The sequence below is a fragment of the Eubalaena glacialis genome, chromosome 18 (assembly GCF_028564815.1).
Source record: "Eubalaena glacialis isolate mEubGla1 chromosome 18, mEubGla1.1.hap2.+ XY, whole genome shotgun sequence".
Taxonomy (NCBI): domain Eukaryota; kingdom Metazoa; phylum Chordata; class Mammalia; order Artiodactyla; family Balaenidae; genus Eubalaena; species Eubalaena glacialis.
The window spans coordinates 12,614,494-12,638,483 of record NC_083733.1 but is presented as its reverse complement, the minus strand read 5'-3'; the positions used below and the strand labels follow the sequence as shown (position 1 = coordinate 12,638,483).

At 55.1% G+C, this 23,990-nt stretch overlaps 3 protein-coding genes across 3 annotated transcripts; 2 read left to right on the top strand and 1 right to left on the bottom strand.

Moving 5' to 3' along the window:
• Window positions 1-1,356: 1,356 nt before the first annotated feature.
• LOC133078142 (chymotrypsinogen B) lies at window positions 1,357-14,390 on the bottom strand. Its single transcript, XM_061173058.1, has 8 exons — window positions 14,318-14,390; window positions 13,514-13,631; window positions 3,840-3,943; window positions 3,671-3,750; window positions 3,491-3,569; window positions 3,054-3,234; window positions 2,039-2,172; window positions 1,357-1,569 (listed from the first exon to the last, which is right to left on the bottom strand). The coding sequence occupies exons 2-8, from the start codon at window positions 13,602-13,604 to the stop codon at window positions 1,408-1,410; spliced, it is 831 nt and encodes a 276-aa protein (XP_061029041.1). The 5' UTR covers window positions 13,605-13,631; window positions 14,318-14,390; the 3' UTR covers window positions 1,357-1,407.
• Window positions 14,391-16,014: 1,624 nt separating this feature from the next.
• LOC133078339 (chymotrypsinogen 2) lies at window positions 16,015-19,111 on the top strand. The gene is made up of 7 exons (XM_061173352.1): window positions 16,015-16,066; window positions 16,835-16,938; window positions 17,062-17,141; window positions 17,484-17,562; window positions 17,904-18,084; window positions 18,163-18,296; window positions 18,950-19,111. The coding sequence occupies exons 1-7, from the start codon at window positions 16,015-16,017 to the stop codon at window positions 19,109-19,111; spliced, it is 792 nt and encodes a 263-aa protein (XP_061029335.1).
• Window positions 19,112-19,615: 504 nt separating this feature from the next.
• LOC133079015 (chymotrypsinogen B-like) lies at window positions 19,616-23,357 on the top strand. Its single transcript, XM_061174263.1, has 7 exons — window positions 19,616-19,667; window positions 20,450-20,553; window positions 20,643-20,722; window positions 21,086-21,164; window positions 21,574-21,754; window positions 22,588-22,721; window positions 23,192-23,357. Exons 1-7 carry the CDS (start codon window positions 19,616-19,618, stop codon window positions 23,351-23,353), a joined length of 792 nt encoding a protein of 263 aa, XP_061030246.1. The 3' UTR covers window positions 23,354-23,357.
• Window positions 23,358-23,990: the final 633 nt, after the last annotated feature.

Genomic DNA, 23,990 nt, shown 5'->3' with positions numbered 1-23,990 from the left:
CTCCAAGTTTGAGGGGTTCCCCCACCTCAAACCTGCAGTGTTCCTTAAAACACTGGGCTTTAAATAATATTTTAAATCCTTTTTTTGTTTGTTTGTTTATTTATTTATTTATTTATGGCTGTGTTGGGTCTTCGTTTCTGTGCGAGGGCTTTCTCTAGTTGCGGCAAGTGGGGGCCACTCTTCATCGCGGTGCGCGGGCCTCTCACTATCGCGGCCTCTCTTGTTGCGGAGCACAGGCTCCAGACGCGCAGGCTCAGTAATTGTGGCTCACGGGCCTAGTTACTCCGCGGCATGTGGGATCTTCCCAGACCACGGCTCGAACCTGTGTCCCCTGCATTGGCAGGCAGATTCTCAACCACTGCACCACCAGGGAAGCCCCTTAAATAATATTTTAAACACTTTACTTTGTGACCCCACTCCTCTGCCCAACGCTTCTCTCTCATTTTTCTTTTCTCCCTTTCACATGTTCCTTCTCCAAATCAGGTTCAGCTATCTGGGGGCTTTTTTCCGTGTCCCTAGTAATTAAATCGTATGTGTAACCTTAGTTTCAACATATTATGACCCACTATCAGAACACCTAAAATTCCACCAGGAAGAGAAAGATATTAGGAAGAATACTGAAAGGGAAATGCAGCAGGGAGGCCAATGCCATTCCTTCCCAGATGCCCGGTTAGTGTGGACTACCAGCTGCCTTCCCAAAGACTAGCCTTGTAGAAACTCTAGAGGGAAAGAAACATCAAGATATGGGACCTGGGAGAGGATGATGTGAACTGGGGTTGTATATGACCGATGTGTGGTGCTGTGACTGATTGTGGAGGCTACAGGTCTGGCTGTGGGAGGATAAAATGGGAAATGAACTGTCGTAATTCTGTCTGCTTCTCCCCTAAACCCAGTGCTCTGTGGGCAATAGATGCCTGCTCCAGGCCCATCTATGACAGAGAGCACAGGAATCGTCGGGATAAACGGGTCTTGCAGAAATGTGCAGGTGAAGAACCAAGGAGGATAGAAAGACCATCTCCACAGTCCCACCCTGCCTTCCCAATGCCCATCTCCGGGGACTGCACAGCCTGGCCGAGACGCCTGCCTTCCAGAAAGCTCCATGGGCCAAGCTGGCTCCAGCAATTAGTCCCTGGGTTCTACTCCAGGATGGAGTCCTGAGCAGGGAGGATGAGATACAAAGACTCAGAGGGATAGAGTGAGAGTTTAGGGTTAGAGGAGCCGCAGAACCCCTTCCTGAGAGGGGGGTTGCTGGAGTGCTGGCGGCCTGGAAAGGGAGCAAGAACACCTCCCCTTGGTGGGTGACGGGGACCACTGCAGCCCCACGTCGTCCAGGCCACACAGGGAGACATGTGCAGACAGATGCTTTTATTGGGGACTCTCAGGGTTGGGATGGCAGGAGCCCTGGGCTCAGTTGGCGGCCAGGATCTTTTGCACCCAGGGGATGAGTGCAGTAACACGGGCGTACACAGCAGGAGTTGATGTGGAACAGGTGCCACTGCCCCAGGACACGATGCCCACCAGGTTCCAGGCTCCATCCTTCTGGCAGACCAGGGGGCCACCAGAGTCACCCTGTAGGAGGAGATAGGACTTGTGTTCAAGCCTGAAAGGGAGTACCAGGGCCCTGGTGTGCCCGGACCTGGCAAGTCCAGGGGGTGCAGACAAAGCACAAGTGGGGACCCAGTGGTTGTGCACAAGAGACTCAGATCTGCTCAAATGGCAGCCCCAGCTCGGCCACCTACTCCTGGAGGGCCTGGGGCAGGTGGCTTATCCTCTCAGCCTCCTCATCATCTGAAAATAGGCCGAAGCGTCCAGCTCGTGGGGTTGGTGTGAGATTAAACACCCCTGGGAAGCCCCACACCACACCTGGCCAGAGCCAGCCCTCACCAGGGGCATCTGATAGGGCTAGTCCAGCCCTTCACTGGGGCACTGGGCAGGGCATGAAGTTAGACAGGTCATGGCAGAGAGGAGTGGGCCTCCTGGCCTGGCCAGGGGAGGCACGGTCAGTGAGGGCGGGCAGGGTGGCGGAGCCAGGCCGTACCATGCAGGAGGAGACGCCGCTGGCGCCCGCACAGATCATCACGTCGGTGACCTTGCTGCCCCAGTACTTCCTGCAGTCGGCGTTGGACACGATGGGCAGGGTCGCCTGCTGCAGCTTGTCGGGGGTCTTGGGAGCTGCAAGGACAGAGGGCATGGGGTCAGGGCCCCTCATCCCACCAGCCCGCCCCTGGGGAGAAGAGACGAGGGGCCGCCTGAGCCCTGCCCTCCCCCTGCACGGTGCTCGTCTTCCTCCGTCACGATGATCGTGGACACCGAGCTTCGAGCCTTCCCTGACACCTTCAAAGAGTCTGGGACGCGGCTCCTCTGCAATTCCACACCAGGCAGCGGGGACTGTGCTTCCAGCAGTTGTTGCAACAAGTCCTGCCTCGGAGCCCCGTGCGCTCTGGGCCCTGCCGGCCACTGTGTGTGGGCGGAGGGGCCGGCCTTCCTCCCCAGGGAAGGGGATGGACGTCCTTCTGACTGGGGACACTGGAGGGGACCCCCGAGGGAGCACCTCCCTCCTGCTGCCCTTTCCCGGCTGCCTCTGTCCTGTTACGGGACCAGCCGGTGGGCCGTGGCCGGGGCAGAAGAACTCAGGACGCCGAGGAAGAACCTGCGGAGGGGGGGCACCTGGGCGCTCAGGCCCGAACCCGACCGGGACATTGGACTCCGGGCCCAGACTTCAGGGCCGCTGGACGCACCGCCCTCCTCAGTCTGGAGGGAAATCCGGGCTGTCCATCTCCTTGCAGGTGAGAGGGGGCGAGACTTACTGGTACTTAGGTGTTTCTTCAGAAACTGTTTACGTATATATTATTAACCCTCATTTTTATTCATGTCTGGTAGGGTTTTCATTAAGAGGGTTTTAAATAAAGAAATGGAAATATTGATGACTGTATAGGAATTTAGACCAAAACATTTTAAAAAGAGCCATACCTGTCCCACCTGGAGACTCCTGTGGCTCAGGCAGCCCCTACCCCGGACACGCCTCGTGGGTGGAAAGGCCATGGCCCACTCACCGTTGTACCGGGTCTTGCCCCAGCCCGTGGTGACGCACAGCATCCCGGCGGGGAAGTCATCGTTGGCGCTGGGCAGGCACACGGGGGACACGGTCTTGGAGAAGCGCGCGGGCGTGGCCAGCTTCAGCAGGGTGATGTCGTTACGGACGGTGAGCATGCTGAACTTGGGGTTCTTGAAAACCTGCGGGTGGGGCCCAGAAAGACGAGGTGAGGCCCTGGGTTAAGTCGGGGATCTGCAGGTTTCAAGGAGACCAGCTCCTTTCCTGGCGATCCATTCAGCGGAAACAGACCCATTGGAGCCCGGAATGAGACTCCTGAGACCGGCCTCATCCGTGCTTGGCTCCTGTCTCTCAAGCGGCCGAAGGGTCTTCGTCCCCCTGCCCCTGCCTGCAGCCCCGCGGCTGATCCCGGGCCGGCCCAGCAGGGCCTGGGCGTACCTTGGCGATCTTCAGGACCTGGATGTTCTCGGCGTCTGAGCCCTGGTCAAACTCCCCGGCCACCACCAGGTTGGAGGTTCTAGGGGAATCACATGGGGGTTGAGGACTGAGGATGTACCCTACTCCCCTCCCCCACCCCAGACTGGAGCCCGAAGCAGAACCCTGAGCCCGGGGCCTCACTTGACACCGCAGTGGGCGGCGGTGACCACCCAGTCCTCGCTGATGAGGGAGCCCCCGCAGAAGTGGAAGCCGGAGCTGGTCTGCGGAGACGGGGGGAGGGAGAGTCAGCCTTGCCTCTCCTGCCTGACCCCTCCCTGTCTAACCTGCCCCTCCTCAGCCTCCCCCTCACCTGCAGGGACACCTGCCAGGGCCAGGATCCGGGCACAGCGTCCTCCCCGTTGACGATCCTGGACAGGCTGCTCAGCACAGGGTCGATGGCGGGGACCCCGCAGCCTGAGGAGGGCGACGGGACGGGGAAGAAGGTTTGAGACCCAGAGCCAGTCTGCAGAAACCCTGGTTTGTAGCTCAGCTGCCCAGGCTGACTCAGGACCCTCTGCCACACTCCCCCGTCCTCCAAAAAACTTCTCCTGGTGCCTCCCACCTGTGGGCTCAAGGATCCCCACATACAGCCTGCTGACCCCAGTGTCCCATCCAGGGATACAGAGGAACAGGGCTGCTCCCACCCAGGGCCACCCTGCCTGAAAGAACAGAAAACAGGCTGAGTAATCGGACTGTCCTGCCTGGACTCCTAGGCCCACCCTTCCTTGCTGTGAAGCCTCAGACCCGTCACTGAATCCCTGATGATCATTTTCCTCAGTAAACTGGGGAGCAAACAATCTCACCTCACAAGTCAAAGCTCACCCATTAGATAGGTGGGGCCTGGGGGGTATGGAATTAAAATCTGATAACCCCAGCCCCTGGGGAACCCAGAATTCTGATAGCCGATGCGAGTATGTTTTACACTGAATTCTCTATTCCCAGAGATTTCAGGAACTCTTCATTGTATAAAGTTTTAGTTAATTATTTAATAAAACGGGACTTTGATTCCACGCTGTAAAAGGACACATTGAGGAAACCGAAAACAAAGGACCTGAATTGTCACAAAACAATGAGAAAAGTCAGGTGTACTTAATGTGTCCGTGACGCATTTGCTGTGTCAGGACCAGGTGAGTTCTCGGCACCTGTATACAGGTTTTACAATTTGGCCACAGTAAGGAAAGTTGGGCAGGTACAGCCCTTACGACCAGCCAGGCCACCTGGGGGTCATGCAGGCCTTGCTGCATGCCCAGACCAGCATCCTGCCCGTGGGGACAGGGGTATGCACCAGCCACTCACTGAAGGTTGTTATCACCAAAACATATGTCATCAACATAATCCATTTTTTTGTAATAGCAAGAAGATTAGAATATCAGCTGTGATGTATTCACACAGCTGAGTGTTTTACAGCGATTAAAGTGAACGAGCTGGGTCTTCATATTAACAGGGATAAATCTAAAACTACCCAGGTGGGAAAAGGCAGGTTATAAACCTGATGTAGCGGATAATACAGTTCATGTAAGTTTTTACAAATGTTATACTGTGTTTATGGATTTATGAATGTGTAGTAAATTTGTAAAATCCCACACAGAAATGATACACAGTGAGCTCAGAATAGGGATCACCTTCCGAGGAGGAGAGGGGACTTCAGCTGCATCTGTTTTATGTTTTAAAAAGAAATACCTGAAGCAAATCTGGAAAAAGATAACATTTGCTAAATCCCAATGGAAGGTACATGGATGTCATATTATTTTTTGTATTTTTCACTATTTCTTCTTCTTTTTTTAATAGAAAATGAAACGCTTAGCAAGTGCCCAGAACAGTAAATAAAAACCCCAGGTGGAGGCCGTGGGAGGGCTCTTGCTACCACACCCTTCTCTGCCCACAGCTCCCCAACTTGAGCCACTTCTGGGGCCTCAGATCTCAGTGCGGCCCAGACTAGCCTTTCCACCCTTCCAGTGCAGGGTGTGAGGGCTCAGAAAGCTCCAGAAGGACCCCTCTCCTCCCTGCAGGCTAGATTGCCTGTTGGGATGTGAGGCCCAAGGGAGCAGGGAAGGGGGTTCCGATCTCCCTCTTGGCCAGGCCCCCAGGTTGCTCCGGACAGAGCCCCTCAAGCCTCTGATGGGGCCTAGCTGCGGTGCCATTAGGGGCTCAGGGAACTACTCCTCAGCCCCCTCCCAGACCTGGCTGGCGCTCCCAGCCCCAGCACTCACCGAAGGCGGCCCCCACGAGGGCGAAGCAGGAGAGGAGCCAGAGAAAGGCCATGCTGCTACAGTCAGGGAGATATGGGGCACCTGCCCCAGCGGCTCCTTTTACCTCCCCTGGGATCCCACAGGCCCAGCCCAGCCAGAGAGGCCTGAGAGCCACCCTCCTGTTATCCAGGAACCTCGGGCGATAAGCGGGGCCGGTGGGGGGGAACCGAGCCCCCCTCGAAGCCTGTACTGGCTCTCAGCCGGGGACATCCAGCCCCTGGGAAAAGGGCAGCTGCCCTGGCACAATGTCACCCAGGAACCCTGGCAACGCCTGGCATCCCCAGGACACTGCGGGCCAGGCCAGTGTCCAGGCTGGGAGCTCAGGCCCTGCATAGCCCAGCTCTGCAACCAGAATGCAGGGCCGGGGGCTCTGCCACTCCCAGTGCACCAGGGAGGATTCCCAGCTCCTCAGTACAGGCAATCCCACCGTGGGGTCCAAAGGATCCCAGCTGGTCATCACTGGGGGCCTCGCGTTCTCAGCGAAGAGGGTTTTCAATGTGAGACTCATCTAAAAATACAGTATCGGGATGGGACTTCCCTGGCGGCCCAGTGGTTAGGACTCCGTGCTTCCACTGCAGGAGGCACGGGTTCAATCCCTGGTCAGGGAGCTAAGATCCCACACGCTGTGATCCTACATGCCTCGTGGCGCAGCAAATAAATAAATAAATAAATATATTTTTTTTAAGTTCAGTATCATACAGAGATGCTGTGTCATCCAGAGGGTCACCTCGAAACCAGCCCAACCAAGCAGCTTCAGAGCCTGCATGAGGACACATGTAGGCATGAAGGAATCGCCCCCATGGGTGGCCGTGGGTGGGTCACAGGCTGGCAAATATGCTGACTGGCTGTCCCTTATCTGCCGCTGAGCTCAAACGAATTCTCTTCTCCTATGATAATTCTCAACCTAAGGAACTGGTCATTGCATAACGCTTGAGTTTCATACAAAATGGGGCTTTGATTTCACACCATCAAATGACACATGGGGAAAACAGAAAAACGATTTTAATTGTCACAGAACAATAAGAGGACAGATGTAGGTAATACACCAGTGATGCATCTGCCGGAAGTGGAGGCCAGAAGACTTCTCAGCACCATGGGCACAAGTTCCTTCTCTCCCCTGGGACAGCGCCTATCTGGACACCAGAGCACCCACAGGAACAGAGCACAGGGCACCCCTGCCCTCGTGGGTCCAAGACCCCAGTGAGAGACACAGACACGAAACAAACAAGAAAAGAACACAGTGAGTCTGAGAAACCTGGAGAGGGTCCGGAAAGCTGCTGCTCTGGACAATCCAGCCTGGGCCTCACCGCTGAGCCAGTTTGAGAAGGAAAATGTGCTGACTGGGTGAACTGCATCTACTTCCAAGGCCTCCGGGGCTCTGTGGTCACAGGGTCATGGTCATCTAGGGAGAAGTGGGTCAGAGCAAGCAGGACAGTGTCACAGGTCTTGATTTGGACTTGATTAGCTTTGAAGTTTTGTCTCTGAGTTGTAACTTTAGTTTTGTTTTTGAGTTGTAAATTTAGTTTTGTTTTAGAGTCGTGCGTTCTCTGCAGGGGGATGTTCAAACTATTTAACCACTGGTGAGCAGGAGCTCTGACCAGGGAGAACAGTGGCTTCGGCAGGGCCTGGCCCGCGGAGGCCCTGAGCCCTGTTCTCTGGGGGAGGGCGGAGACAGCCAAATTTCAGGGGGCAAACAGACTGGGGCCAGCAGCTGCTTGGTAAGTGGGTCTGAAGCTTTTCGATATTTTAACAGACTGGATTCAGGCCAGGGATGTCAGCCCTGGCTTTGAGCATAAGGAATCCATATTGAATTCCAGGCCAAGGTAATTTATGTAAATATTAACATTTGCTGTTTTGTTTTGTTTTTCCTTCACTCATTCCAAGCAGGTAGCAAAGACATTTGTATTTTCCTTGCCTCGGGGACTTTTCCAGAGCAGAAAACGGAAGCAGCCTGAGGTCACTGGCTCTTGAGGTCTGTTGGGAAAGTAAACTCTTGGCGGAGTAGAGTACAGGAGGGATATGGCCTTGGAGGGTATATCACAGGGGAGGGAGCGTTCCCCTGGCCCACAGAGATTGGTGCACATTTGCTGGTGTGTTTTTTACTTTGAACGATTCCTTTTTGCCCCATCCATCCCCTCGTTCAAACCAGACCACGAGGTGAGTACTCCCTGGGAGCAGGGTGACCGTCCTGTCACAAGGAGGGACAGCCTTTGCCACTCACCTAAAGCCATCTCCCCCTTCTTGTCCTCGTGGAGGGTTCCCCTGGAGGGTCACCCCACCCCAGCTCTGGGGGCGGCGGGGGCGGGGGGAGAGCTCTGATGAACATAATCCCGTGGAGGCAAAGAGGTGAGGAGAAACCCAGCGCTTCTCCTCCTGCACTTTGGCTGAGTCCTGAGGGGATGTGGTGCTTGGCGCCTTGGCCGCCATCTTGAGACCAGAGAAGAAAGACCCTGACCAGAACCACACCATCGCCCAGTGCTGCGCAAAAGCCTACAACTGCACACCTCCAGATCCCTGCTGTGTGAGAAAAGCAAACCACTGTTGTTTAGCCACTGTTAGCCACGTGTTCTATTACGAACAGCATCTTAAGTGATACAGAATAGCTGTAAGAATGGTTGTGGATGTCTTCCGTTTTCCCCTTCAGATCCACTCTCCAACCTTCTCCACCTTGCTGGCCTCCAGCAAGACTGACCCTCAGGGACGAGACTGCAGAACAGCTTCCCAGGCTCTCAGGTTTCCTGTTGGGGTCAGAGCCGGAGACGGGGGAGGAGAGAGAAGTCGGGTATTTATTCTCTGGGTTCCCTCCCTGGGAGGCTGCTGTGGGCTGGCTGTCTCCCTCTGCAGAGGCCACGGATGGCTCGGCTCATTTCAGGTGGCCCTGTCTGCACAGCCACCCTTGCTGGGTTCCACAGCTGCTCCTGCTGTGTCCCTTCAGCTCTAGGTGTGTCCCCATTGTTGCTAGAACCCTGTGTACCTCACTATCCTTTGTTGGTTCCCTAAACCCTGCCCACACCTTTGTAAAAATTCCCTTTATTCAAACTTTCCTCAAATAACCCAGTTTGAACGTGCCACCTTTTCTCAGGCACGACCATGACTGATACAGTAACTGTGGCCCGAGGACCACTGAACACGGGATTCTGGGATTGGTTAGCTCACCCACTGGAGTGGTCCATGGACAACTTTGCCGGGGAAGATGAGACCTGGTGGCCCACGGCACGCAGTGGCATCACAATTACTCAAATTAACATGGGAGGCGGCAGAGGCTGAAATGCAGGTGGAAACAGGCCCTGGCGGTCACGTGGCTGGGGCACTAAGTTCCTACAGCATCAGTGGTGATCATAAATATTGAGGAGTCACACAGATGGCCAATGAGCACATAAAAAAGTGATCAAAATCACCAGTCTTTAGGGAAATGCAAGTCAAAACCACAGCGAGGTATCACTTCACACTCATTAGTTTGGTTAATATAAACAACAAAAAAAACAGAAATTAATAAGAATTGGAGAGGATGTGGAGATATTGGAACACTTGTGCACTGTTGATGAGAATGTGAAATGGTGCAGCCACTGTGTAAAACAATATGGTAATTCCTCAAAAAATTAAAAATAGATTTACCGTATGATCCCACAATTCCACTTCTGGGTATATATTCAAAAGAATTAAAAGGAGGGTCTCAAAATGATATTTGTACCCCCATGTTCATAGCAACACTATTTACAGTAGCTAAAACATGGAAGCAACCCAAGTGTCCATTGACTGAAGAATGAATAAACAAAATGTGGTATATATATATATATATATATATATATATATACACACACACACACACACACAATGGAATATTATTCAGACCCAAAAAGAAAGAAAATTCTGACATATACTACATCATGGATGAACCTGGAGGACATTATGCCAAGTGAAATAAGCTAATCACAAAAAAACAAATACTGTGTGATCCCACTTACATCAGGTACTTAGAATAGCCAAATTCAGTGCTTGTTGCCTGGGGCTGGGGGGAGACATTTCTCCAAAGAAGACATCCACATGGCCAATAGGCATATGAAAAGATGCACAACATCGATAATTATTAGAGAAATGCAAATCAAAACTACAATGAGGTACCACCTCACACTGGTCAGAAAGGCCATCATTAAAAAGTCTACAAATAACAAATGCTGGAGAGGGTGTAGAGAAAAGGGAACCCTCCTACACTGTTGGTGAGAATGTAAATTGGTGCAGCCACTATGAAAAACAGTATGGAGGTTCCTCAGAAAACTAAAAATAGAATTTCCATATGATCCAGCAATCCCACTCCTGGGCATATATCCGGACAAAACTATAATTCAAGATGATATATGCACCTCTATGTTTATAGCAGCACTATTCACAATAGCCAAGACATGGAAACAACCTAAATGTCCACTGACAGATGAATGGATAAAGAAGATGTGGTACATATACACAATGGAATATTACTCAGCCATAAAAAAGAGCAAAATAATGCCATTTGCAGCAACATGGATGCAGCTAGAGATTATCATACTAAGTGAAATAAGTCAGAAAGAGAAAGACAAATAACTACCATATGCTATCACTTATACGTGGAATCTAAAATATGCCGCAAATGAACCTATCTACAAAACAGAAGCAGACTCACAGACATAGAGAACAGACTTGTGGTTGCCAAGGGGGAGGGGGAGGGGAGAGGGATGGAGTGGGAGTTTGGGGTTAGTAAATGCAAACTATTACATATAGAATGGATAAACAACAAGGTCCTACTGTATAACACAGGGAACTATATTCAATATCCTGGGATAAACCATAATGGAAAGAATATAAAAAAAGAATGTAGGGCTTCCCTGGTGGCGCAGTGGTTGAGAATCTGCCTGCCAATGCAGGGGACACGGGTTCGAGCCCTGGTCTGGGAAGATCCCACATGCCACGGAGCAACTAGGCCCGTGAGCCACAACTACTGAGCCTGCGCGTCTGGAGCCTGTGCTCCGCAACAAGAGAGGCCACAATAGTGAGAGGCCCACGCACCGCGATGAAGAGTGGTCCCCACTTGCCCTCGCACAGAAACGAAGACCCAACACAGCCAAAAATAAATAAATAAATTAAAAAAAAAAAAAAGTATTTACTCTTTAAAAAAAAAAAAAAAAAAGAATGTATAGGGATTTCCCTGGTGGCACAGTGGTTAAGAATCCGCCTGCCAGTGCAGGGGGCATGGGTTCAAGCCCTGGTCCAGGAAGACCCCACATGCCGTGGAGCAACTAAGCCCGTGCGCCACAACTACTGAGCCTGCGCTATAGAGCCCACAAGCCACAGCTACTGAGCCCGCGTGCCACAACGACTGAAGCCCGCGCGCCTAGAGCCCGTGCTCTGCAACAAGAGAAGCCACCACAATGAGAAGCCCACGCACCGCAACAAAGAGCAGCCACAGCTCGCCACAACTAGAGAAAGCCCGTGTGCAGCAACGAAGACTCAACACGGCCATAAATTAATTAATTAATTAATTATTTTAAAAAAAGAATGTACATATGTGTATAACTGAGTCGCTTTGCTGTACAGCAAAATTAACACAACATTGTAAATCAAGTCTACTTCACTTAAAAAAATAAATATTAAAAAAAGATATTTGTACACCCATATTTATAGCAGTATTATTTACAGTAGCTAAAATGAGGAAGCAACCCAAGTATCCATTGACCAATGAATGAATAAACCAAATGTGGTATATATATAAACAATGGAGTATTATTCAGACCCAAAAAGGAAGAAAATTCTGACATATGCTACATCATGGATGAACCTGGAGGACATTATGCCAAGTGAAATAAGCTAATCACAAAAAGACAAATACTGTATGGTCCCACTTATACCAGGTACTGAGGATAGTCAATTCAACACCAGTTGCCTGGGGCTGGGGGTAGGAGAGTTATAGATTAATGGATATAGAGTTTCAGTTTTGCAAGATGAGAAGAGTTCTGGGGGGAGGGGCAATATAGGGGTAGAGGATTAAGAGGTACAAACTATTATGTATAAAATAAGTTCCATGGGGGATTTCCCTGGTGGTCCAGTGGTTAAGACCCCTCGCTCCCACTGCAGGGGGCACAGGTTCAATCCTTGGTCAGGGGAACTAAGACCCTCCCCCCATGCCATGGTGGGCGGGGGAAGGAAAAAACAAAAAAGCTACAAGGACACATTGTACAACATGAGAAATACAACCAATATTTTACAATAACTATAAATGGAGTATAACCTTTAAAAATTGTGAATCACTATATTGTACACCTGTAACATACAATATTGTACATCAACTGCACTTCAATTAAAAAAGAGTTCTGGAGATGGATGGCGGTGATGGTTGCACAACAATATGAATGCACTTAGTACATTCCGAGCTGTCCACTTAAAAATGATTAAGATGGTAAATTTTATATTATATGTATTTTAGCACAATTTTGAAAATTGAAAAAAAAAACAGTGAGATATCCCTTCACACCTATAATTTTTTTAATGGAAAATAAGTTTTGGCAAGGTTGTGTAGAAATTGGAATCCTCATACATTACTGGTGGGAATGGAAAAGTGATGCTGCAAGTGATGCTGCCTGACTCCCAGGCTATAGCAAGCTCTGAATAAACAGCCTCTACTCGTTCTCATTTGGGTGGTCTTCACTGATTTCCACAAAGGCCAAGCTCCTGTTGGCGGCCTCCCCCTTGCATATCGCCCTCCCCAGGGGCCAGGTAACCACTCTTGCGTTTCCAGGCCCACTGACCCTAGCCCTAAGCTGACTTGCACCTCCTTATGGTTTCCCTAAGCCCTGGCCACACCTTTAGAAACAGTCTCTTTGTTAGACTCTCCAGTGAGACTCCTGGCAGAATAAAGGATCGAAATTCAAATTTCATTCTCTAATAGAAAAAGAAACCTACATTTCTTGCCTGCCTATGTTTAGGGCTGAGAATCACTTGATTACAAGGAGCAAAAAGGGAGTGGGGTGGGGGAGGGGTAACAGCCCAAATGTCCTAGCCGGAGAATGGGTGCATAAAGCGTGGTGTGCTTATGAAGTGAAACACCACTCAGCAATAAGAAGGAACACACTGCTGATACACACAGGAACACAAGTGAATCGCAAAACCATTTGGTGGAGTGAAAGAATCCAGACACAAAGACAGCATACTGTATGGTGGGGGTGATAATATTTTATATCTTGGTTGTGGCGTTTGTTACACTATGGTATGTATATGTCAAAATTTATCCGTCTCTTCAATTAAGATCTGTGCATTTCACCATGTGTAAATTATACTTCAATATATCTTATTTTTAGTAAAACAGAGGGTTGGGATTTGACCCTCTCAGTGGCACGACTTCAAGAGGAGTAGCTCCTTCATCTAAGAAAACTGACTTCTGAGTTCCTGCCTCGAGGAAGATGGCACAGTCTCAGAGATGCGGGTCCTGGAGGGACGCATGCGCACTGCCCCGCCGCCCAGTCAGGACCTGGAACCCTGACACAACACCACCCCCAAGGCCAAATCGCAGGAGGTGGCTGGGCAGGGATTGGATTAGGGCCCCCTGCCCCCAGCAAAGCTCTTTCCCCAAACCCAGGCTGCCTGGGAGAGAGCCGCCCCCATGAGGGTCCCCGGGCATTGGGTCATCTCCTGAGTGACTTTCTTTGAGTTACACCTGTTCGTGGGCTGCTTTCAGCACTGCCCATTAAACACACTAGACGCCACATACCTGCAACGAGGTAACAGGTGCAGAGTGAAGGTTTTCTGACGTGGCAGACAACCCGCGAACAAGGCTGTACCTTCTCCCTGGGAGTTTGCATGAGCAGAGATGGCTGGGCTCCAGGATTCTAGAGATGAGGCAGGGTTCCAAACCCGAGGATGGGAGAGAAAAGTATCAGCGACAAAGGGAACCCAGGAAAATGTTCTTTACTGTAAACCTGATTGGCTAAACAACTTCTGGGTCCAGCGATCCATCGACTCATCCATGGCCTCTGATTGATGCCTGCTTTGCCGCTGGCCAATCATAGCCAAGGCTGAACTGCTGCCTACAAGGAGGCGCTCACGGCCAGGGCCGGGGCGGAAGGGCGGTGGGCCTTCTAAAGGGAGGGAACAGAGCGCGCAAAGGCCTAGAGGCAGGAAGTTCAGGGCCCGGCGTTTTGGAGAATGGGGGGCACCTAACACTCTGCGCTTAAGCGTTTTTCCTCGGGGCCGGGGGTCTGCGGACTGCGCAGTCTCTCCGGTCGATACGCCAGGCGAGGGGGCGAGGCGGGTGGAGGTCCGCACGCCCGGCGGCAGCCAGCTTTGGCCCCGCCCCCAGCAGGAGTCACGCACCTGCGGGGGGCCACCTTCCCCGCCCCAACCCGCAGCTGCGCGAGTTCCCAGGTCTCTGGCAACCGTGAGCAGGGGGCACTGGGCGGGCAGGACCCGGGCCAGCTGTCGGCTCCCAAGGCCACAGCCACGGGTGGGTTCGAGCCGCCGCGTGCCCTCCCTCACCGGCCACGCCCCTCCCCCACTCAGGCCCGGCGGCTGCCACCTTGCATCTTGGCAGCCACTCGGGACAGCCCTGTACCTTCACCAGGGCCCTCCTCTGTCGGCCCCTTGGCCTCTCCGCCCTGCCTCGTGTCCTCTCGGCTCTTGGTGCCACCCAGGCTCCCTCCACCAGGCCTTTGCCCTCCCTGTTCCCTCTCCCTGGACACCGTCTCCACCCAGATAGCTTGGCAAACTCTTAGGTCGCAACTTAATGTCCCCTTCGGAGTGAGGCCCTCCTGCCTCGGTATTAATAATAATAATAATAATAACAATGATAATGATAACTCCTTAGCTGGTAGTAATGTATATTTTACTTTTTTTTTTTTTTTTAACTGTTTTCCATAAACTCCCTACCCCTTTCCCACCTAAGCTTGTAAGGCAGGAATTTGTGTTTCTTTCTTTTGTTTGTTCTGTTCCCGCAGGGGCCTGGTAAGCGCTGGTTGATAGGATGGATGGAATTGGACAAGTGGTGGGTTTCATACAGATGGGACCACACTCTGCATCCTGTTTCGTGCCCTGCTTTCCCACCTAATGCACTGTGGCCATCCCTCCCTGTCATTGGCAGTCTTCTAGAACGCACAAAGGGACCCCACAGGCAAGTCAAGAAGGAGAAGTACCAGGTCCGACCAGCGTGGATTGTGTTAGGTCTGGTCCCAGCACACTCAGTATGGACTGTGCCCTTTCATAAAGCGGGACCCTTGCTCTGAGGATCCCCATTTTACATATTTAGAAATGGGATCAGAGAGGGTAACTTGCCCAAGGCCCCACAGCTGTTTTGTGCTGAAACCTGTTACCCACCACACTACAATCATCAATGCAATGGAAATTAAAAATAGCCATAAGATATCGTTTTACCTATGTGTTTTGGGGTACTTGCCCTGTGCCTGGCAGCCTCACCTTCAAATTTCTCCCTCCCCAGTTTCCCAGTTGCTGGGAAAGGGCCCTGCTGCCCACCCGAAACAGGCCTCCTTGCCCCCTGCTTTCCTGCCTGGTGTAGCCTCCAGAAGCTCTTGCTGGGATGATAGCAGAGGCCCCCTGGCTGGCCCTGGGCCCAGTCCTGCACCTGAATGCCATGTACTCAATTCCAAGGGCAGGATGCCTGGGTGGAGGGGCCTGGCTCCACGTGAACGGGCAGTGGGCGACTTGCCCTCTGAACCAGCCCACGTGACTGCCACTGATACTGAACTGAGCCATTGAGCCTTCTTGGCCATCCTAAGACTAGGGGAGCATCCCCAGCCCACTGGTCACCTGTGCCCTCACCATGCTTTGGTCCCTGCCCTTCCCCCTACTTGACCACACTGCCCATGGGGTTTTGAACAACTGCAGACCAACTAAATTACTTGTCCAAGGTCCTCCAGACCATGAGATACTTGGCTGGGGCTCAAATCCGGCCCAGGCCTGGCTACTGCCCGCAGGTCCCCTCTAGAGGTAGGGCCTGGAGGAGGAAACCTGAATGTCCCCTTCCCCTTAGCTGTGGGTGGAGGGCCACCTTGTTTGGCACCAACTTTGCCCTAGATCCTGGCCCCAGCTGCTGCCATCCCAGGCCCTGATGCCAGCCCTGCTCTGGCATATCCTGCCCACTGGGACACATGCCCAGGAAAGGGATTATCACCTCAAGGTCTTCAGATAACAGCCTGGTGCACAAGGATATAATGCGGAGCCCTCCAGGCAGGCGTCCTACACCTCCCTGACTGCGGCACCATGACCTTCCTCTGGCTTCTCTCCTGCTGCGCCCTCCTGGGCACGGCCTTTGGTGAGCACCAGGGCAGGCAGAGGCCGGGAAGGCTGTCTACCCTTCCACCAGCTGCTGGAAGGGGTGCTGGCCCCACCAACGCCAAGGCCAGCAAGGAGCAGCGGGGTCCCTGCTCCCAGTTCAGTTGTGCATGGTGGTGTGAGCCTGAGCGAGTCTTTCTCCCTCTCTGAGCCTCACCAGCTCCATCTCTACAATGAGGATGCTCGGAGGACTGGACCAGACCAGCCAGTGTGAGGCCCCCGGGGTGGAGGTAGACCTTCCTGGGGCCTCACATCATGTGCAAGGAGGGGGAGCAATTCCAGAGGGACAAAAAGCTCTGTGAATAGTTGGTGGCTCCCAAGCAGGCTCAGATGATGAGCAAGTGTGTCTTGGCCCCCATCAGCCCTTTCATGCCCTTGAACCAGCCCTCTTAAACTTTTAAACTTTTGTTCACTGTGTGCCAGGAACTGAGCGAGTTCCTGCTTTGCCTGCTTTGTCTGCTAAGGCAAAGCATCTTTCATCCTTATTATACCAACTCTGTGAGGTTAGCAACTGTAAGATCCCCATTTTGCTGGTGGGAAAACTGAGACTCAGAGTGGTTAAGGTAGGCAGTGATAGGGCCTCCCAGCCCAGGCTTTGGCCCTGCCACCACCTCAAGCTCAGCCTGTGGGGCTTGTCTGGGCTGGAGCACATGTCAGCCTAAATTGTCCCTGGAGTATTCCTGGGGCGGTGAGTCCTGGGTGGTACCTTGGCCTCCACCCCTCCCTCACTCCATACTTCCACCCTCAGGCTGCGGGGTCCCTGCCATCGACCCTGTGCTGAGCGGCCTGTCCAAGATTGTCAATGGGGAGGACGCTGTCCCCGGCTCCTGGCCCTGGCAGGTGTCCCTGCAGGTGAGGGGGGAATTCTGCACACGAGTAGGGGGATGCACCGGGGTATTAGCCCAGCTGGGGGCTGCTGCCCGGATTGGTTTTGCTGGTGTCTGGGCGGGGCTGACCCTCCCCATCTTCCTCCAGGACAGCACCGGCTTCCACTTCTGCGGGGGCTCCCTCATCAGCAAGGACTGGGTGGTCACCGCCGCCCACTGCGGGGTCAGGTGAGAGCCCGGGGTCCCCAAGAAACCCCTTGGGGTGGTTTCCTCCAGTACTGAGGACTTGCCCTTTAACGCCTTCATTTCCCAGTTTCTTATTTGGAAATGTGTAGCAAACCCAGGTCCTTCCAGTGTCCTAGGGGTCCCTGGGAAAACACATGGCGGGCTGTAGGCCCAGTTGAGATTCTGAGCTTCCATCTCTGATCGACACCACAGCCGTGTGTGCAGACGCACAAAGACACGCATGCGCATTACGCCTGCAAACGCGTGCACTCACACACATAAGCACCCTGCACCCCAAATGCCCCCCTCACGGCAGGAACCACTCCTTTCTCTGGCCCTCTCCAGAACCTCCCATCTGGTCGTGGCCGGGGAGTTTGACCAGGGCTCAGATGCCGAGGACATCCAGGTGTTGAAGATTGCCAAGGTATGGCAGCCCCCGGGGTCCAGGTGTGACCCCAGGCAGGGTGGGCCCTCGGGAGTGTGCTGCCCAGGCTAACCCCCAGGGCCCCAGCTCCTCCCGGTCACCCCAATACCCCATCATGATGGGGCAAAGCAGAAAGCAGGGTGTGCAAGGCTCCATGAGGGGAAGGTCTGCACCCTGGGCCTGGGCCTCGGGCTCCTGGGGCCATGGAAGGAGCTGCCGAGTTGAACAGGCCATTGTCCACGGAGGAGCACTGAGGCCGTGAGGGGTAGCCTGGCGCCAGGTTCTGCCCCGGTCGGCTTCTTCCCAGACCCCAAAGGCAGCTGTCTGGCCCTGCCCCACAGGTTTTCAAGAACCCCAGGTACAACACGTACAGCAAAAACGACGACATCACCCTGCTGAAGCTGGCCACGCCTGCACGCTTCTCCAAGACCGTGTCCGCCGTGTGCCTGCCCAGAGCTAACGATAACTTCCCCGCCGGGATGCTGTGCGCCACGACCGGCTGGGGCCTGACCAAACACACCAGTGAGTGATGAGAGACCACTGGCTGGCCAGGTGGGAGGTGGGGGCAGCAGTCACTAACCACCCACCCTGCCCTTCCAGATGCCAACACCCCCGACAGGCTGCAGCAGGCGACTCTGCCCCTCCTGTCCAACACCAACTGCAAGCAATACTGGGGCAGCAAGATCACCAACAGCATGGTCTGCGCCGGCGCCAGCGGCATCTCCTCCTGCATGGTATGGCCTTCCAGGCTCCCTTCCCTCCCAGCCTGGGGTGGGTTCAGGCCGAAGCCCAGGCCAAGGGCTTGGGCGAAGAGAGAGGAAATGGAAGTAGCAGGCAGACCTCTTTCTAGGGCCTGCCACTCTCTCCCTGGGCATTCCTGCCTGAGTAGTTGGGAAGATAGGGCTCCTGGAGGGTCATCAGTGACCTCAGCAGAGAGGTGCCAGAGCAAGGGGCTCTGTTCTCAGAGCCGCCATATTGCAAGATTCCACTAATATCAAAGTCTGAGTAATGGCACCTCCTGGAATTGTGCAGTGCACAGCCTGGGGAGCAGAGCATGGTGGCCCAGAAGGGCTCCAGAAGGGGTCTGGCAGCCCTTCCTCCCTCACAGTAGCCCCACGGCCAGCACCACCCATGCTTTGCTCCTATCAATCAAACCTGCTCCATTGAGCCTCTGTTATAGGACCCCACCCCAGGGGGTGGCCCAGACTTCCAGGGGGCACAAACCACAGGAGCTGCTGAAGTTTCTTTCGTAATCCGTCTCATATGCATGTTTTGAGCTTCTACTGGCTATCAGGCCTGGGACTGGGCTCTGGGAACAACGTTCAGGGGCCTCTGGGCCAGGCCACCTGGACTGCCAGATCCAAGCCCCCTCCTCCCTGTCCTGCAGGGCGACTCTGGTGGCCCCCTGGTCTGCCGGAAGAATAGAGCCTGGACCCTGGTGGGCATCGTGTCCTGGGGCAGCAGCACGTGCTCCACCTCCAGACCCGGCGTGTATGCCCGCGTCACTGCACTCATCCCCTGGGTGCAGCAGATCCTGGCAGCCAACTGACGACCAGGCTTCACCCTGGCCTCCCTGCTGACCTTGCTTCCACAAAGCCTCAATAAACCAGTGGAAGACATGCTGATGGTGTCTGTGACCTGTTTTGGGGCTTCTGAGAGTTCACTCTGCTCCTGAATTTGGACCGTCACTGAACCAGGTGTCCGGGAGGGCCCCTCCTTAGTCCACCTCCCAAGAGTGACCAGGAAGGGCACAGGCAGATAAAGGGGGACCTTGGCCCCCACCTCTCACCTCATGCTCCCACCTCCAACTTCGGGGTCCTCACCATCCACCCCCGGCTCAGTGTGCCCAAGGCCTGCCCACACACCTGTGATTCCAGGAAACCTTCCCAGGAGTGGCCCCCAAGGGCTCAGCCCCACGCTGGAGCCAGGTGCTTCTCAGCCCAAGGTCTCATGATAAGGAGGGGATGGCGAGGCAGGCTAAGATTGGTGGGTTGAGGGAATATATTGGGCGGTCCCTCGGGCAGACCCCATCTCACCTGCTGAGTCACATACCATGGCCTTTCTCTGGGTTGTCCTTGGCTTCTTCCTCTTTGGCAGCAGCTTCGGTAAGTGCAAGGCTCAGGCAGGCCTGGCAGCCCCAGGCCGAGCCTCGCCCACCCCCTGACCCCCCACCCAGAGGCAGGGAACAGGAGGGCCCTAGTCCTCGTACCTCTAACTACCCCTGCCACCTGCCCCTCCAGCTGCCCCCTGAGCCTCCTTGGGCTGCTCTGCCCAGCTCCCTACTCCTCCACTGGGTGCTCCTGGAGCCCCCTCCACTGCCTGGAGGTCCCTTGGGCCCTGCCTAATTTGGTCTCCTCCATTCACTCAGAAGCTGGGGTGGTCTGGGCTCCTCCACCCTCCAAATGTGCCACCAAGCTGTGTGAATGCTGTCTTGAGAATGTCCCCCAGGTCCATCCATCTTGCCCTGCACCTCCACCCTCTGGATCTGGACAGCCTCCTGCGTGTGTGCCACCCCAACTGGGGTAACAACCTCACCCAAACCTGCTCCCCCTGCAGACTCAGAGGCCATGAGAGCCCCCAGGACTCAAGCAGGACATCCCAGCCCTCAGGACAGAATCCTGGGCTCAGAGTGGGTTGGACACTCCCCTCAGGGCACAGAGCAGGCTGGGGACCCTGGGCCCCAACTCCAGATACCCTCAGCCTCGGGGACCGTCCACAAGGGCACCTTCTAAGGGCAGCTGTCAGCTGGACCGGTGGGGGGCTGAATTCCTTGCAGCGGACAAAACTCTGGGTGCCAGGGTGCCACAGAGGCCTGGAAGTGCTGAGTCTTCCCCTGACCCCCTTGGGGCACCACCCACTGACCAGCCGCACTGTCCTTGCCCCTCAGGCTGCGGGGTCCCCACCATCGACCCTGTGCTGAGTGGCCTGTCCAGGATCGTCAATGGGGAGGACGCTGTCCCCGGCTCCTGGCCCTGGCAGGTGTCCCTGCAGGTGAGGGGGAGGCTGAGGAGGGGCAGGTTAGACAGGGAGGGGTCAGGCAGGAGAGGCAAGGCTGACTCTCCCTTCCCCCGTCTCCGCAGACCAGCTCCGGCTTCCACTTCTGCGGGGGCTCCCTCATCAGCGAGGACTGGGTGGTCACTGCCGCCCACTGCGGGGTCAGGTGAGGCCTGGGCTGGGGCAGGAGGGGCCCCCACTTCACCTGCCTGAAGAGACCACCCTCACTCGCTCCTAACCCCGACCGGGCGCTGCCAGCGAGTGGGAAAGAGTCTGGCAGAAGCTGCTCTGTCCCCAGGCTGCAGAAAACCCCAGCCCTAGCGCCCCACCTCCCCAGACCCCAGCTTGGTCCAAGACAGCTGGTCTGGGCCTCTGCCTTCACTGTACAGATGGGGAAACTGAGGCCCCAAGGTCACCACGCGATTCAGTAGCCCAGCCGGGGCTCACCCTGCCTGGCACGCTCTCCGGGCGCTCCTCTGAGGAGGTGGCCGTGAGCCTGAGCTCCATCTGCCACCTCCTTTCTCTCCAGGAAGAGTCACCTCGTGGTGGCCGGGGTATCTGATCACGGCTCCGAGGAGGAGGCAGTCCAGGTGCTGAGGGTCGCTGAGGTACAGACGGTCGGGCGGGCAGCCAGGAGGGTGGGCCCCTAGGGTGCAGAGGAGCAGGAGGGCAGGGGGAGAGGGGGCAGACGACCCCGGCCGGCGGCTCAGGCCTCACCCCACTGGCACCTCTCCAGTCTGAGCTTTCTTCTCTTTCCCAAATAATAAAGCTCCTTTACAAACACTGAAGGTTGTTTCTGATTATAAGTTTTGCTCATTGTAGAAAAACGCAAAATATGTCACATGCCATCTCCCCAGCACCCCAGAGATTTGGTCTGTTCAGCCTCATCGGGGTTCCCTTCTCAACACTCTGCCCCTTTGGCACCGCCGGCCCCTCCCAGTGTGCAGGTCTGTGTGCCCCTAAAATCTCCCAACTCCTCCCTCTGCGGCCCACCCAGCCCCCACCCTTTCCACACAGGTCTTTGAACACCCCCTGTGGAACCTGCGCACGGTCCGAAACGACATCGCCCTGCTGAAGCTGGCCACGCCCGCGAGCCTCTCTGGGACCGTGTCCACCGTGTGCCTGCCCAGCGCCAACACCAGCTTCCCTGCGGGCTCCCTGTGCGCCACCACGGGCTGGGGCAAGACCCGGTACAACGGTGAGTGCCCTGAGGACTTTTCAGGAGTGAGACTCATTCTGTTTTTTGGTCTAAATTCCAAACACAATCATAAATTGCAACAGTCAATAAATCTTCCATTTCTTTACTTAAGACCCTCTTAATGAAAACCCTACCAAACATGAATAAAAATGAGGGTTAATAATATATACGTAAACAGTTTCTGAAGAAACACCTAAGTACCAGTAAGTCTCGCCCCCTCTAACCTGCAAGGAGATGGACAGCCCGGATTTCCCTCCAGACTGAGGAGGGCGGTGCGTCCAGCGGCCCTGAAGTCTGGGCCCGGAGTCCAATGTCCCGGTCGGGTTCGGGCCTGAGCGCCCAGGTGCCCCCCCTCCGCAGGTTCTTCCTCGGCATCCTGAGTTCTTCTGCCCCGGCCACGGCCCACCGGCTGGTCCCGTAACAGGACAGAAGCAGCCGGGAAAGGGCAGCGGGAGGGAGGTGCTCCCTCAGGGGTCCCCTCCAGTGTCCCCAGTCAGAAGGACGTCCATCCCCTTCCCTGGGGAGGAAGGCCGGCCCCTCCGCCCACACACAGTGGCTGGCAGGGCCCAGAGCGCATGGGGCTCCGAGGCAGGACTTGTTGCAACAACTGCTGGAAGCACAGTCCCCGCTGCCTGGTGTGGAATCGCAGAGGAGCCGCGTCCCAGACTCTTTGAAGGTGTCAGGGAAGGCTCGAAGCTCGGTGCCCACGATCATCGTGACGGAGGAAGACGAGCACCATGCAGGGGGAGGGCAGGGCTCAGGCGGCCCCTCTTCTCCCCAGGGGCGGGCTGGTGGGATGAGGGGCCCTGACCCCATGCCCTCTGTCCTTGCAGCTCTCGAGACCCCCGACAGGCTGCAGCAGGCGACCCTGCCCATCGTGTCCAACGCCGACTGCAGGAAGTACTGGGGCAGCAAGGTCACCGACGTGATGATCTGTGCGGGCGCCAGCGGCGTCTCCTCCTGCATGGTACGGCCTGGCTCCGCCACCCTGCCCGCCCTCACTGACCGTGCCTCCCCTGGCCAGGCCAGGAGGCCCACTCCTCTCTGCCATGACCTGTCTAACTTCATGCCCTGCCCAGTGCCCCAGTGAAGGGCTGGACCAGCCCTATCAGATGCCCCTGGTGAGGGCCGGCTCTGGCCAGGTGTGGTGTGGGGCTTCCCAGGGGTATTTAACCTCACACCAACCCCACGAGCTGGACACTTCAGCCTATTTTACAGATGATGGGGAGGCTGAGAGGATAAGCCACCTGCCCCAGGCCCTCCAGGAGTCGGTGGCCGAGCTGGGGCTGCCATTTGAGCAGATCTGAGTCTCTTGTGCACAACCACTGTGTCCCCACTTGTGCTTTGTCTGCACCCCCTGGACTTGCCAGGTCCGGGCACACCAGGGCCCTGGTACTCCCTTTCAGGCTTGAACACAAGTCCTATCTCCTCCTACAGGGTGACTCTGGTGGCCCCCTCGTCTGCCAGAAGGATGGAGCCTGGACCCTGGTGGGCATCGTGTCCTGGGGCAGCAGCCGGTGTGGCCCGTTCTCACCAGGCGTGTACACCCGGGTCACCAAGTTTATTCCCTGGGTTCTCGGAGTTCTAGAGGCCAACTGAGCCTCTGCCCTGCCCCAGCCCCCATGTGTGTAAAACCCAAATAAAACTGCTTGCATCTTCACTTCTGTGCCTTCGCCGGGGCGGGAGGATGGCTGCCTTCACTGAGGTCCCCTCTGGAGCTCAGAGCTGAGAGAGCTGGCACATACCCAGCCCTACTCCCTTCTTCACAGAGACGGGGGAAATGAGACTCAAGTTCACACGCAGAATGGCGAGAGCTGGGAGCAGGACCACTGGTCCCCAGAGCTCTCACCTTACTTGGGCTGCCAGACATACCCCAGACTTCTGGGAAGGGGGCCACGGACCCAGGGTGAGGGACCCTCTTGTCTCCTACCTCCCAACTGGGAGTCCAAGTCCATGTGTAATTCAAATGGGACACTTGAGAAGTTCCACAAGCTGAAATTAAGAGCTGCTTTCTAAGAGCTAAGTTCTGGATAAGGCCTGTGAAAGCAAGTTTCTCTCCGTGGAATAATGTATCTCCCAGCGGTGCCCCCAGCGGGGCGCTCTCTGCCTTGGGATGCAGGGGCCCTGGAGCAGCTCCCACCCGCACATCACCCTGCATCTGCCTTCGCCTCGGCCGCCTGCCCAGGGACCATGCTGGATTTTCATCAAACCTCAGCAGCGGCTGCGCCCTTGGCCA